The 15,209-nt window shown below is 43.7% G+C and overlaps 1 protein-coding gene across 1 annotated transcript in view; it reads left to right on the forward strand.

Annotated features, from left to right (window-relative positions):
- Window positions 1-260: 260 nt before the first annotated feature.
- The window catches only part of FGD5 (FYVE, RhoGEF and PH domain containing 5), a gene marked incomplete at both ends in the record, with an annotated part of 89,298 nt that continues 74,349 nt past the window's right edge, over window positions 261-15,209 (forward strand). The window contains 2 exons of the mRNA XM_080625168.1: window positions 261-711; window positions 11,604-14,544. Coding sequence (XP_080481294.1) covers window positions 261-711; window positions 11,604-14,544 — 3,392 coding nt within the window. The remainder of the gene's footprint in view (window positions 712-11,603; window positions 14,545-15,209) is intronic.

Raw genomic sequence — 15,209 nt, forward strand, 5'->3', positions numbered from 1 at the left:
CCAGCCCGGCCCGGCCCGGCCCGGCCCCCCGCGCCTTTGCACTGACCGCCCCCGCGCCGGCCCCGCCCGCCGCTCCGGCCCCTCTGCCCCGCCCGCGCCGCTGCGCCGCCGTGCCCCGGAGGGGCTGCAGGGCCGGGCGCGTCCGCGAGGGGCGAGGACGGCGGCAGCCCCCCGGGACAATGCGCTGAGCGCTCGGGGCAGCGGCAAGCAAAGTTGCGGTAGAAGATGAACAACGCCGGTAAGTGCGCGGGCCCGGCGGGATGGCTCTCAGCCTCCGGGCATCTTTTCCTCTGGGCTGGCAAGCGCCGGGCGGGTTTCCTTCCTCCGGTACCGACAACCCTCCTTCCCTTGGGCCGGCACACCCCGTCTCCAGAGCCAATACCACCGGGATGGCACACCCATCCCTCTCCGTCCGGGCACTGCTCCTCTGGGCTTGCACCCCGTCCCCGTGCCGGCATCCCTCCTTCGGGGCCGGCAGCTTCACTAGGGTTGGCACCCCTCCTCCGGGCACCCTGCGACCGTGTTTCCCTCTACTCCTCCGGTCCGGCAGGTGCCCGCTAGCTGCCCGGGGGGCTCCTCGCACCCCGGCGTTGTGCGGGCTCCATCGCTCGCCCCGCCGGCACGGGGACGAGCATCAAGCCCGGGCGGGGCGGGGCGAGGGTGCGAGGGTGCGAGGGTCCGGGGATCGGCGGATCGGGAAGGCCGCGCCTGGTGGGAGCCGCGCTCTGCGCCCACCCTTCCTTTGGGAACACTCAGCTCTTCACAGAGCCCGTAGGAAATCTGCTGTTATCTTGTTTCTGAGTTTGGAGGAAGTAATGCTTTTTTTTTTGCAGAATTTTCTCTCCATGGCAAACCCAAACCCTTCCTCCCCTAACTTCCCAGAATTTTTCCTTGATAGAAACTAGGAAGGTGAAAGAGACAGGGTGAGAAGGGAGCAAATATCAAAGGCAAGGTGTTCAACAGTTAAAACGTTAAAGGAAGTCACTGGAACATCGGGTCAAGCTTTAAATTTTTCTGCAACACTTTCAGATTTTCAGAGGCTAGCGATGTATGTAAAACCCTAACGATCCAGATAACAACTGTTGCTAACTCTTGAGTCATTCGGGAAAATCTAATGCTGCGTCTAGAGTCAAAGAGGAAGATGAATGGTCCCTTTTGTATTAGCTGAAAATTATGGTGAGCACCTCACTTGTATTGGTACATCTTGAAGCCTCAAGATTCCACTGCTAGATACCTTGCTTTAAAACTGTCATGTGTTGGGAAACTGTGAATCATTGTTTGCCAAAGCACAGGAGCATACAGTCGGAAAGGACCTTCTGGGTCAGACCCAGCCCTCTGCTGCTGCACCACCCCTCTGCTTTTAAACTGAAAGGTTCTCTTTCCCCTTCGGATTGGGGAGTGTGACACCCTCCTAACCAAAAAAGTGGTGACATTTCCATTCTATTTTCTCATCCTGTCTGGACTGGACTCTGTCCCTCCCAGGAGACAAACTTAGTTGAACGTTAAGTGGGCCAGCCAAAAATTGCTTTAGCTGTGTTGCTCCAACCTCCCTTTCCTCAACTCTCCATTGCTTAAATCAGATTGTCTCTAATCTGATCTTGTTGTCAGAGAAAAAGCAGTGTAAGAAATATTAGATGTATCCATTTGTAAGACCTTAAATTAGTAGGTTTGGTTTTTTTTTTTTGTCAGGAATATAGTCTGAATGGGACTACCTTCATTACCCAAAGCAGTACCCATTGTTACAGAACACAAGGTCACGTTACTCCTTTTGTTAATTCATCAAATTATATCTTAAACCAAAACTTTTTAGGTAGCTCTCCTGCTATTGCCCTCACAAAACTGAGAACCTTTTACCATTGCTAGTTCTAGTTTCCAGACCAGATTCATCACTATTTATTCTTGTGATTACACTGTCCTTTCACTTAAAAATAGTTCTTTTCCTCCTCTGGTGTTTACCTCCAGGTTGTATTTATAGAGTGCTCATATCCCTTCTCAGCCTTTGTTTTGTACATTCACACAATGCAAGGAATGTCTCTCCCATCAGTGCAAAGCAGAACTTCCTATTGAATCTGAAGGAGAAGGGTATTTATTAACTGACACAACTCAGGGACCAGCGTTAGACATCTTTGTATGACAGTAAGTAATACATAGCCCCAGTATGCAGAGTTGTATGTGCAGGCGTATATGGAAGCCTTGATGCCACAGAAGCTAAAATACTGACAAACGGAAAACAGGAAGGGAGATACGGATTGTCCTCAGAGATGCAGAACTGATATGAAAAGAAAGATGAAGCAGTCCACCCAAGGTCACAGGAAATCTGTGGTATGAGGCAAGAGACAGACCCCCATCTCCCAGCCTCATACATAGGAGCTTCCAGCCTCTGAGTGCAGCTTTGTTTGCCAGGAGTTGAAATGGTGCTGCCCACAGGCAGAATGTACGTATGTCAGACTCCAGATTGTTCAGAGGTGTAAGCAGACTATAATTCTCTCAGCTGCTAATGAAAGTGATACAGGAAAACCTGCCTGTCATGGTTTAAGCCCAGCCAGGAACTCAGAACTACGTAGCCGCTCGCTCACTCTGCCACTTCTTCCTCCTCCTGCTCCCGGAGGGATGGAGAGGAAGATGCCTTATGTACCTGTTGGAGAATTGTAACCAACATCTTTGGCTCCTAGGAAGCAATATATGAAACAACAGGTGTACATAAGCTGTCTGCTCTTGTAGGAACTTCCTGTTGTGAAATCACAGCCAAATTGGAAATACCACTAGCACTTACAGTTAGACAAATAAATGCCAAGATTAGAACAAGATCAGTTAGTTGTCATGTACATGTGGGCTTTCACAGTCAGCCCCTTCCATCCCTCCAAAGTCCTTTATGCGCTGTCTGCTAGAGACAGTGAAAATGCTTGAGAATTTTCAGGGTCAAGATTTTTTTGTGTTGAAATTCATCCTTTTCTAATTGTTTTGTATTTAGACGTTTCCCGTTTCCTAGCAGTGTTTCTCTGTGAGATGTTATGCTGCTGTATTATAGTTACAGATAGTTGCAATAAAGTTACATAGTAAGAAATTTGTAAGCTATTGAGCTGATATCCCAATCATAGTGCACTGATCTAGTCAGAGAGGATGGACTCCAATAACTGTACAGAACAGCATTTTATTTCTGCAGAGTGAGATGTGCTCTGACAGCCCATCTCTTAATATTTCAATTAAGATTTGTAAGAAGACAACATTCCCATGGGATAGTTACTACTGACTACTGGTCTGCCCTCACACTAGTGGAGCCTTCTTGCTATATAGAGAGTACTTTTGGTCACACATTTGAAGAGTGTGCACTCCTAATTGAGGACAGATGTTTTTCAAAATTATCAGACTTATGCAAAAGCTGAAATCACAGACTCACAGAACAGTTTTCATAAATGTCTGAGGCATTTGGGAGCCAATCACCTGCTGGCTTTGAAGAGGACCTCAGATCTCAAGTGCTTAAAGGCCCAATCCTCAGAAGACGCTCGAGTATCTAATTCCTGTTCAAGTCAAATGGGACTGAGGTCCCTTTTGAAAGGAAGACTTGCACTCCTATGTTAAGAGAAAATCCTAGTCTAAATACCGTTTCCTTTCTAAGTGACTCCCACACAACCTGTTTCCATTTTTTTATGCAACTTTTGTCATTTCAAACTTTTCTCTGAAATAAGTGCAAAGTAAGTGATGCAATTTACATGCCATAAAACAAAGAACTACTTTTGCAGCAAATATTGCAAAATTCATGACATCTCAGTTATTTACAGTACATTCTGGGGTCCTACCAGTGACAACATTGGTGTTTTATGAATTGAAACCTTTAAAGAGATTGTACTTTCCCTGTAAATCATGCTATCTCATCTATTTAATCTCCAACATATTGAAGCAGGTTACACAGTTTATGCTGGGTACTTAATTCAGAATGACACTCAAATGGCTTATCTATATAGGCAGCTTAAACACACCCTCGCTGTCTGACTTGGACAGCTGGCAAAATTGTAATTACAGGTTGGAACTTACAGCTTCCTGTATTGGAAGAGTAATAAATGAGTTTTAGGCAACTCTCTACTTGGTTTGCCTTACATTCCTGGCAGCATTACTACAGGAGTTGGTGCCCATGTTCTGGCCAGGTCCAAACCCAGTGAAGCAGCATGTGCTGTTTCACTCCAAGTGAAGCTCTATGTGCTGTTTTGATAGGAAGTTCTGTCTACATTCCCTCAGACCAATTTCTTCTGTGAGGAGTAAGTACCATGGTCAAAATAGAAACCCATGTATTAGACAAGATGAAACAGACACAGGTACAGAATTTTCCCTTTGTCCTGCTTTGTGAGAACTTGGAGTTGTTTTGGTAGCTGAGGTGTGGAAACTTCTTTATTTGACTGTACAGTGCAGTCACACTGTCTCCAGGAGTTTCTGCGTTTGTGCAGCACTTGGCATATGTGGCTCTTGCCAATGGCAGTAGTTCTTAGACAGCATTGTCATGCTCTTATGTGAGGGAGAGTGTGAGCATGATGGCTGCTGGTGCAGGATAAGTTCTTTGTTGTTTCATGTCGTTGCCTAGTTCATAGAATAGAAGTGTTACTGTGAAATAACTCCTGTCTCTCCTGGTCCAAATAATTTTTGTGTCTATAACAGTGTTTCAGCAAGTGACATGTAAATGAATTCCTACATTTACCACTATTCTTAAGGTTGCTTATTCTCATTTCCTCAATACTGGGACCTAGCTTGCCTCAAATGGAGAATTTGATTCCAGTCTTTGGAAGAAGTTAGAGATTTACTTGATAAATGCAAAGGCATACACTGATGGCTGTGTAGTATTTTAGCAGTGCATTCTGATTTAAAAGGAAAGCATCTATATAACAGAATGGGTTAATTAGACTGAGGACTGGCTAACTGGTAGTAGTGAATCTTTGTGGTACTTATCTCTGTAACATCATCAAGTGGTGGGATACAATAGTGCTGGGACCAGAATTGAACTGTTACTGTCCAACATCTTCCTTAGTAGGAGAGCAAATAGGAAAGTATCAGATGACAAAGTTGACTTTGTGGTATAAAGATTGGTGAAAGGGTAATTAACAAAGTAGGCAGTGCAGTTATATAAACAGATCTGAATCATTAAGTTGGATCCATTCAAACAATTTACACATAATTACACAGTTTAGAGACAATGAGATCATAATGGACAAGCAAGTCAACCTGATACAGTAACAAATTAATGGAGAATAGTGAGAACTGGGCAAAAGACACTACTGAACTCTGTAGATAGCATCATCGGTACCCACTGTGGAATTCTTTCCATAGGTCTGCCCCATTAGTTTTATAGGGACTATTGGAAAATTGGAGAAAATCCAAAAGAAAAGACTTCAGGAAAGGCGAAACTGCCTAACTGCAAAGATTTAATGAGTTCATTTGTTCAGTTTACCAAAAAGAAGAATGTACCAAGACATAGCTGTAGGGAAGTATATATCTTCCCCAGGGAAATACTGAATAATATAAGGAGTTTTAACCCCATGGAAGAAACAATAACAAATGCTGGAGATAGAAGCCAGGCAGCACTAACTGGAAATAAGGGCTTTGTTTTAAAAATGAGCGATTCATTACAGGAATAAGATGAAGATGTTACTAAGGTATACAGTCCACCTTTTGCTGACTTCAGAACAAAGCCTTCTAGAAGACAAGTTTTAACTTTATTCTGTTACAGCAGAGTGAAATTATGCAGCTCCTGATGGGAGCTGAATGAGACTTTCTGATGTCCTTGTCTGGATATTCTCCCTCTACATCCTGTTTTTCAGGAACTTTCTATCTGTGGACTTCAATACGTTCTTTCTGGACAGAATCAGTAACAGACAGGACCTGTTTGCATTGGTTTCCACTGGGGTTCTAGGTTTGATGCACTGTTGCAATGTGGTCCCTCCACCTGCATTATCACTTCCATTCAAGAGCTCTGCAGATCACTGAACCATGCAGGGCATTTCTGTCCCCTGTCCTCAATGTCTCCTACTTCAGCACATGTCTGAGTTCAACCAATGCCCGAGGCCTGAAGAAAATGCAGGTCCACAAAAGTTCATTGGTCAGAAAAAGTCACTTTCAGCATCTTAAAAGATGCCTGAACTGGGTTATGGCACCAGTCGAGGCTGGGACTAATGTCTGGATTGTGGAGCTAAGTAATTTCTTGGGCTGCCATCAAAGCCCACAAGCCTGGGACGAGTCTACAAATAACCCTGCTTATGTGAAACCTCAGTGTTTAATTAAGTGTTCATCCCAAAACAAGCTGGTTGAGGGGTGCTGGTGGTAGTGCATGAGGTGTCTTATAAGCTTTAATTAAATTGTGGGCTAACTCCTAAATCTGGACAACATTTGAAAGTGGGTAGTTGCAGTGTTTCAGACAATACCCCACTCCAAAATGTTTATTGTTTCAAAGAAACACTTGAACAGCGATGGCTGTATGGGCCAATTGCCAATCCAGGACAGCCACTAGGCTACTGTCCACTGCTAAGAAACATGGAGGGCAGGAGAGCAATGTAATTTCATGCAGGCCGTGGCAGGAATGAAACCATGCTGAAATGCAGGTTTGCCTGAAGGGAGGTGGGTAAGGAGAGGAAGCGGTCCTTGTCAGTACAAGGAAGCATTGAACAATAAGGGGAGGAGCAGGCTAAAGAAATTCCTATTCCCCAAGAGTTTCCTTTTAAGCACAAGGTGGGTGTGCCTCCCTCCAACATAAAACACATCCTAAAATAAACATGCACAATTATTTGTGAATATACACATTCCTTATGGTATGTGTATGGGAGGGTTGTTTTGTGTCCAGGACCTTTCAAGTGGCTCAGACAGCAAAGGAAGCAGAAATTGAAGCAGAATGAAATTGTGGTGGTAAAAGGCAAACAGCGACATTTTCTTTTCAGTAATTATTTGGGTTATTTTACAAACAAACACTTGTACTCCTCCCTCCTTGTTTAAGGAACTTTGTGAAAGGCAAGATCAACACACAGAGGAGTTAGGAAAAACTATGGAAGGAATCAGTAATGACCAGTAGCTGGCACAAGTGGGTAAGAGTAGGACTTTGCAATGCCTGTTATTACCATACCATGAGCAGGGTCCATTATCTTAAACTCTCTTCCACTAGCAGTGTTACTGAAGGTAGCAGAAGGAAAAACTCAAGACTACTTGATTGCTTTTGCTGTAGACATTTATCACCAAAGAGAAAGTGCGTAACTGTGTTTAAGCTACACTTTTTTAAGTGGATGTCTGCATAGTTATTTTACATAAAGGAAATGAGTTCAGTACATAATTTTATTTCAAGTTTCTTTATAAAACAAAGTTTGGGAGATCCTGACATTCTCCACAGTCTGGTCTTCTTCTCATTACTCAGTGTTTCAGTATAGACACTCTGTCTCACAAGAACAAGGATGAGGATGCAGAGGCTGTGCTCAAGCCTTGTCACATCCCAGGAATGGAGTTGGCATATCCTAGGAAAAGCCAGACACTGCAGGAAGTGGTATAATACCTCCACAGTGATATTTCTTCCTTGGAGTTAATCCTGAAACCACCTTGTTCTGGTAGTAAGGGGTCCACTGATTTCTGGTGGGAAAAGTGTAGGGACTCAGTTTTAGCTGATTTCAAGCATTTTACTAAAAGAAAATTAGTTTAGGATGTTCAGTTGAAATCAGTTGCAATATGGACAGTGGGACTGAGTGTGCCCTCAGCAAATTTGCTGATGACACTGTGATTCGGTTGATACGCTGGAGGGAAGGGATGCCATCCAGAGGGACCTCAACATACTTGTGAGGTGGGCTGGTGCCAACCTTATGAAGTTTAACCATGCTCTCTACTCTGCTCTTGTGAGACCTCACTTGGAGTATTGTGTGCAGTTCTGGTGTCCTCAACATAAAAAGGACATGGAACTGTTGGAACAAGTCCAGAGGAGGGCCATGAGGATGATCAGGGACTGGAGCACCTCCCGTATGAAGACAGGCTGAGAAAGTTGGGGCTGCTCAGCCTGGAGAAGAGAAGGCTGCATGGAGACCTCACAGCAGCCTTCCAGTATCTGAAGGGGGCCTACAAGGATGCTGGGGAGGGACTCTTCATTAGGGACTGTAGTGACAGGACAAGGGGTAACGGGTTCAAACTTAAACAGGGGAAGTTTAGATTGGATATAAGGAAGAAATTCTTTACTGAGGGTGGTGAGGCACTGGAATGGGTTGCCCAGGGAGGTTATGAATGCTCCATCCTTAGCGGTGTTCAAGGCCAGGTTGGATGAGGCCTTGGGTGGCATGGTTTAGTGTGGGGTGTCCCTGTCCATGGCAGGGGGGTTGGAACTAGATGATCTTAAGGTCCTTTCCAACTCTAACTATTCTAAGAGTCTATGCCAAGTGCAAGGTCCTACACCTGGGTCAGAGCAATCCCAGGTACAGCTACAGGTTGGGCAGAGAAGAGATTCAGAGCAGCCCTGTGGAGAAGGACTTGGGGGTGTTGGTTGATGAGAAAATGAACATGAGCCAGCTGCAGTGTGCGCTCTCAGCCCAGAAAGCAACCGTATCCTGGGCTGCATCAAGAGGAGCGTGACCAGCAGGTCGAAGGAGGTGATCCTGCCCCTCTACTCTGCTCTTGTGAGACCTCACTTGGAGCATTGTGTGCAGTTCTGATGTCCTCAACATAAAAAGGACATGGAACTGTTGGAACAAGTCCAGAGGAGGCCATGAGGATGATCAGGAGGATGATGAGGAGCACCTCCCGTATGAAGACAGGCTGAGAAAGTTGGGGCTGTTCAGCCTGGAGAAGAGAAGCTGCATGGAGACTTCATAGCAGCTTCCAATATCTGAAGGGAACCTATAAGGGTGCTGGGGAGGGACTCTTCATCAAGGACTGTAGTGGTAGGACAAGGAGTAATGGGTTCAAACTGAAACAGAGGAAGTTCAGGTTAGATATAAGGAGGAAGTTCTTTACTGTGAGGGTAGTGAGGCACTGGAATGGGTTGCCCAAGGAAGTTGTGAATGCTCCATCCCTGGCGGTGTTCAAGGCCAGGTTGGACAGAGCCTTGGTGGCATGGTTTAGTGGGAAGTGTTCCCGCCCATAGCAGGGGGGTTGGAATTAGATGATTTTAAGGTCCTCTCCTAACTATTCTATGGTTTTATGATTCTATAATAACTGATGTAAAACTCCAAAAGGGAGATCTGGCTGGGGCTGGATTTACAAGACACTCAACACAATTCTATTCCCTCCCTGTTTTTAGCTGGTAAGTTTTCAGTGCTCTGCAGCCTTTGACTGCAGCAGACTTGCTGCTGGCTGCAACAGAAGCAATGGTACTTCAGTGACGGACAAATGTTTGGCACATAATGTTTCCAAAACAATCTGGAGGGGAAGTTTAGCTACCCATTCTGTGATTTCAATAATGAGACATGCCCTGCAGCTCAAAGCAGCAGTGTATACTGTGAAGCAGCAGCACACACTACAGTACTGGAGACTGGCGAATATGCAGTTCTGTTTCCCTCCTTTTCCACAAGTTGTTGAAGCTGGACTAGATAAAACCCAGATACAGAACAATTCTTAACCAGTACATGTGACTGATTAGAACAGACTTTTCACTCCTTCTGTGCTAAGATCACTGACTCAGTTTTAAACTTAAACTAAATCTCTCTGGTGTCTCATAATTCTAGAAAGACTGTTTTCTGACTACAACAGAATGCCAAACTGCCAGCATTTTTCTGACTGCAGAAAGAAATTTCAGCAAGGTTAAGCATATCAGAAGAAACAGCCTCTTACATCTCCCAGGGTCTAACCAAATAAATGTGCCAACATTAATTTAATGCAGATTACTCTAGTTGAAGATAACAATAAGAAAAGTACCATGACAGCAAATATCGAACAATCAGAGAATCATTTTTAAGCAGTTTGCAGCCAGTATTACTTCATTTCAGTATGGTGCACAGCTGAATCTTAATTGTATTCACTTCCAGATGTCGAAAGTTTGCATTCCAAAATACTCAAAATATAACAGCAGAGTAGCTACACTCCTGAACCTTATACTGTGATTTAGGATGGATTTTCGCATAGGAACCATGTCCAAACAGTGTCTCTTGAGATGACGTTCCCCTATTTCCTGTGTGTAGGGCATGAAGATTTTGCACAAAGAATTGTTCCTGTCTCTCTCGGTGAAATAGTTTGTTCTGTGCTTTATCTTACAGTGGAGAGTCCCCCTTTTCCACTAGAATGTGTTAATTAAAAATAGAAAAAGAATTAAAGATTTTTGATGGACTGACCATGTAGTTACCTATTGATGTCTAGGAAGCCTTAGTAAGAGCAAAATGCTTCTCTTTACTTCTTACCATCTGTAACCATTTGGTGTGCTGGCTTCTTCACACCACATATTTCATCTCATCTAAAATCTCATGAGGGAAGATCCCTATTGTTGCCTATTTATGTGGCTTTTCAGCATTTCATTTAGTTATTTAAAGAATATTCATTTCAGGATGAAGACAGCTAGAAACTGCTGTGGCACGTAAACTGCACTGTGAGCAAAATGGCCATATATGACTTAATTCATCTAGCTTCAATCTAGCTTATTGTCAGTCTGCTTGAATTCCCCTACACCAGTGTCAGCACTTTCACTAGAAATAATTTGGAGACCCTGGTTGGCCTTAATTTACAACATATTCCACTTTTTAAACGTGTATTTTCAGAGCAGATTGTACCTGCAAGGGATCCTGGCATTTATGGGAGATTAGAGGATCTTTTCACTAAAGAAAGGATTGAAGAGGCTGTACAGTGAAAGCTTAACCTAGTAACTCTGTATTTTGGGTTGAGGTATTTCATCCAGTTCATTACAGCTGCATAACCAGTGTAAACTATTAGCCAAGCTTTTAGCAAATAATCTTATACCTCAGGATTATGTTGTCTGACAGACAACATGTAACTCCATATTTTATTACCAGGCTAAAGGCAAATGGGAAACCTGTGTGTTTGGGCACCATGTGTTCACTTCAGTTTGGCTGGGTTGAGTTAGACCGTGATCTGTTGGTAGAAACTAATTTTGTTCAATGCTGAATTCTGCAAACTATGTGTTGAAATTAAAATCATTGCTACAAAGTGTTTTTACTGTGTTATAGGAGCGGCTGCTATGGCTGAAAGGCATTTCTTTCATTGCAGTGAAACACTTCAGCATCACTGAATCAAAATGTTCATATTAATCTTAGAGCAAAGAGATTTCTGGGGCAGAATCAAGAAGACTCTGACATCACTAGTACTTCTGAGTGCAGGGGTACTGCTCATCTCTGGGTACTTGTGTATGGTACCCTCTTGGCTCTGCAGCCATACATCTTTCTTTTCCCACATGTGCTAGGGCTGCATCTAGTTCAGAGCAGTTCAGTTTTGACCTTAAGCCATGTTCCGTGGAATAGCTACACGTAGTGCCACGTAGAAGCACAGTGTATATGCTTCACTCTGTCAAGTCTCTCTTAAGAGTTGAACCTTTAATTGGTTGGACACCCTTGGCTTTAGAAGTCACTGGTATAAGATAACGTTTACTGTAGGGTATATTCTGCTGGCTTTAATAAGAAACCAAGATGACTGACATGGCTTTTCTCTCTTTTCTCCAGAAATCACAAAGCCACCGCTAGCACCGAAACCAAAGGTTATTGGTCATCTTTCTCCAGTAGCTGTCTCCAAATTTTCTCCTTCACTGCCAAGGGCTGATATTCTTCATAACCCAAACTCTATGTCGAGGGGTCCCAAACCACCTATCGCTCCCAAGCCAAAATTCTCAGCCGAGACTGAGGGCAAATCAGGTGTTTATACCAACAATAACTTAAATAAATGCTCAAATGGGAAACTGGTATGTCTTGATGGAGAGCTGTATGAAGGAAACCAATGCAATGCTGATTGCTCAGAATCTGAGGCAGATAATGAATACATTGTAGTTCCTGAAGCTCAGCTGACCAGCAAAGACTGTGATGACTTGGAACATGAGCATGACCAGAACCTAGATTCCTCTGTGGAAAATGAGGTCTTGGGAACTCCAGAAGAGCTAGAGATGGAAGAAAATAACATTGCTAATGATGAGGATACCGGTGATCAAGAAGTCATTGAAGATGAGCACCATAACTCTTCAGATATTGCTGAACCAATGAAACCACACTCTGAAGAGTCAACCAGAGACTGTGACCAGTCTGAAGCACTTTGTGAGGAGTCCTCAAATACCCCTGATGGGGATAGTGATGCTTCCAAAAATGTAAATGAGGAGCAGGAGGATGTAGGTGATTATAGTGAAACCAAAACCAAGGAGGAAACTTCTAACAACCTGGAACTGGTTAAAGACAACAGTGATTTTAAGACTGACACTGGTAACATTATAAATAGGGATGAGGAACTAATGGGTGATATGCTTAAAGATACCACTGTAATGCCACTACCTGCAGACGAATCAATTCCAGGCTGTGAGAAGGCAGAACAGGAGGAGGAGGAACTGCTGGAGATTTTAGAAAAGGGAGATGGATGTCTAGCACATGATGGTGACCACAGTGCACACACAAATCTTGATTTAAACACAGAAGGGGACTTAGAAAATGATGGCTGTGCAAGCCCTGACATGCTGCCTGAGGAGGCCAATGAAGAAATCGCTCCTGACATAGAACCATGTGAAGATGAACCCAGTGCTGAAAGTGGTTTAGGAGAGTCCATGCATCAAGCAGTAGCTGAAGAGGAAGAAGCAGACCCAAATGAGCCCAATAATACAAACACAGGAAATGCCAGTGATGGCTGCCAGATCACTGAAAGGAGTGATGAGAAGACATCAGAGGTAGCCTGTGAAGCAAGCAACGACTCTGGGAGAGGAGAAGAAGAAACTGTGAATGCACAGAGTATGGATGATAGCTGTCAAAATGCTCCGTGTGAGAATGAATGTGATGAGGAAATACCCATGGAACATTCAGATGAGAATCTTCAAACAGAAGGGATCTCTCTGGATGAAGACAATGTGATCTCTGAAAGTCTACCTACTAGTCCAGGGATGGAGCCAGAGTTGGAAAATGTGACTGTTGAAGAGCATGGTGAAAGTATGGTGGAAACCTCTAATTCAGATAAGCTGCAACTTGAAGACAATGAGGTGGAAGCAAACAGCCTCAGCCAAAGTGTCCCAAGTCCACCTCAACAGATCCCACTTGAGGAAGAGTTAGAAGTCTGTAAGCATGGCAAAATGAATGTAGAATGTGAGACCAGACATGTCTTGCATGAAAATCTAGCAGTCCCTGAAGTGGTGATTGTGCCTGAAGAATCAGAGGAAAAAGAAATTAACAATGATTCCCTAGATGACCCTTACGTGCTTCCCACAGAAAATGAAATTGCTTATGATGGGCAGACTGATTTAGGAGCTGATCACAATAAACAGGACAAATTAGGCACGGATGGTGAAAACAACTTGCTGCCCATTGATCGTAAAAGTGTTGTCACCAGGACACGGTCACTCTCTGGGAAAATGCCAGGCTATGTCCCAGAAACAGTGCCAGAAGAAACTGGACCTGAAACTGGTTTGCTATCTTCCCACAATGGCCCCGGTACAGATTTAAGCAATAGCTTTTTTACAGTGGAAGGAAAACCAATGGAAGCCAACAGGGCATTACGAACGAAGTCAAGACGTTTCATTTTATATCCTCGATCTTACTCTGTTGAGGGGAGAGAGATACCTGTCTCTGTTTACAGAGAAAGTGATGGCTGTGTACTGGACGATGGTAGAATAAGAAGGACAGAAGACAATTTGTCGTTGCCTTGTGTCAATGGCTCCTCCGGTAGTTTTTCCCAGAGAAATCATCCTTCATCATGTGGTGTATCTACTCCATCCTCAGTTGTGGATATACCACCTCCTTTTGAACTTGCCTACATCACCAAAAAGCCAATCACTAAAAGTTCCCCTTCACTTTTGATAGAGAATGATTCACCTGATAAGTATTCCAAGAAAAAGAAGTCTTCCTTTAAGAGGTTCCTCACTCTAAAATTCAAGAAAAAAGCTGAAAGTAAAGTCCATGTAGATGTTAATGTTTCCTCTTCAAGGTCCTCTTCAGAGTCCAGCTATCATGGGCCTCCAAGGCTGATGGAGCTGGACAGGAGAAGCCTAAGTAACTCACCTCAACTAAAATCACATGTGGGCAAGCTCCGTGCATCTGAGTCTCCCTCAGCTGTGCTTTTCTATAAGGACAGTAAAAGAAAAGGAACACCCAAGTCCTTCAGCAGGAGTGTGTCAAGGGTGGAATCTTTCGAGGACCGGACCAGACCTCCTTTCATGCCACTCCCGTTAACAAAACCCAGGTCCATTTCTTTTCCCAATGCTGACACATCTGACTATGAGAACATTCCTGCTATGAGCTCTGATTATGAAAACATACAAATTCCTCCTCGAAGATCCACCAGAACAGGAACTTTTACTGAATTTTTTGAAGATCCCAGCAGGGCAATATCTGCTGCTAATGAGAATGACGGCTATGTGGATATGAGCAGCTTCACTGGCTTTGAGAACAAGCAGCAAATCACAGACCAGGAAACAGAAAGGTACTGTAATAAGTTATTATGTAAGACCTGCTAGCCTTGGCCAAACAGGCAAGGCCTCCCCTGCTATGTATCATAGACAGATCCTCCACGTTGCTTGGCCTATACCCCTTCTCAGGAAATGCTTAAGAGAAAGATTGGAAGAATACAAGATAAGCCTTTGTGAGTGGGAAAAAACAAAAAACAAAACCCAAGCAAAAAAACCATTTAAAAATATTTGGTTTATCCAATGGGTCTAATTTCTGTGGCTTGGGTGGGAGCAGCTTGCTTTGTTCTTCAGTAGGAAAGGGTTCTGATTCTCGACTGAAGGAAAAGAGAGCCAATTTGCTGGAAGGGGTCCTGTTTCATTTTTTCATTCCAGTCAATTTCTCAAAGCAACAATATACACATAATTTATCTTTCAACCTGCATCAGTTAAGTACAGACCAGAAAATCCCAAATCATGATCTAATCAGACTAGACAATTAATTTTAAAAGTTGCTTTAAAGCTTATGATTACTGCCCTCTGACAGAGCTGCTGATTCATAGATGAGTTAAATTGCAAACAAAAAATGTACTTTTCATAGTTACATAGGAGGGGTGCACTCAAGACCTTTGAGTTTGAATCTGTCATCAGATTATAGCATACAATCAGTGGAGTGCAGAGATGTAAATGAGAGTGTTTGCCA

Source organism: Psittacula echo, assembly GCF_963264785.1.
Source record: "Psittacula echo genome assembly, chromosome: 9".
NCBI classification, from domain to species: domain Eukaryota; kingdom Metazoa; phylum Chordata; class Aves; order Psittaciformes; family Psittacidae; genus Psittacula; species Psittacula echo.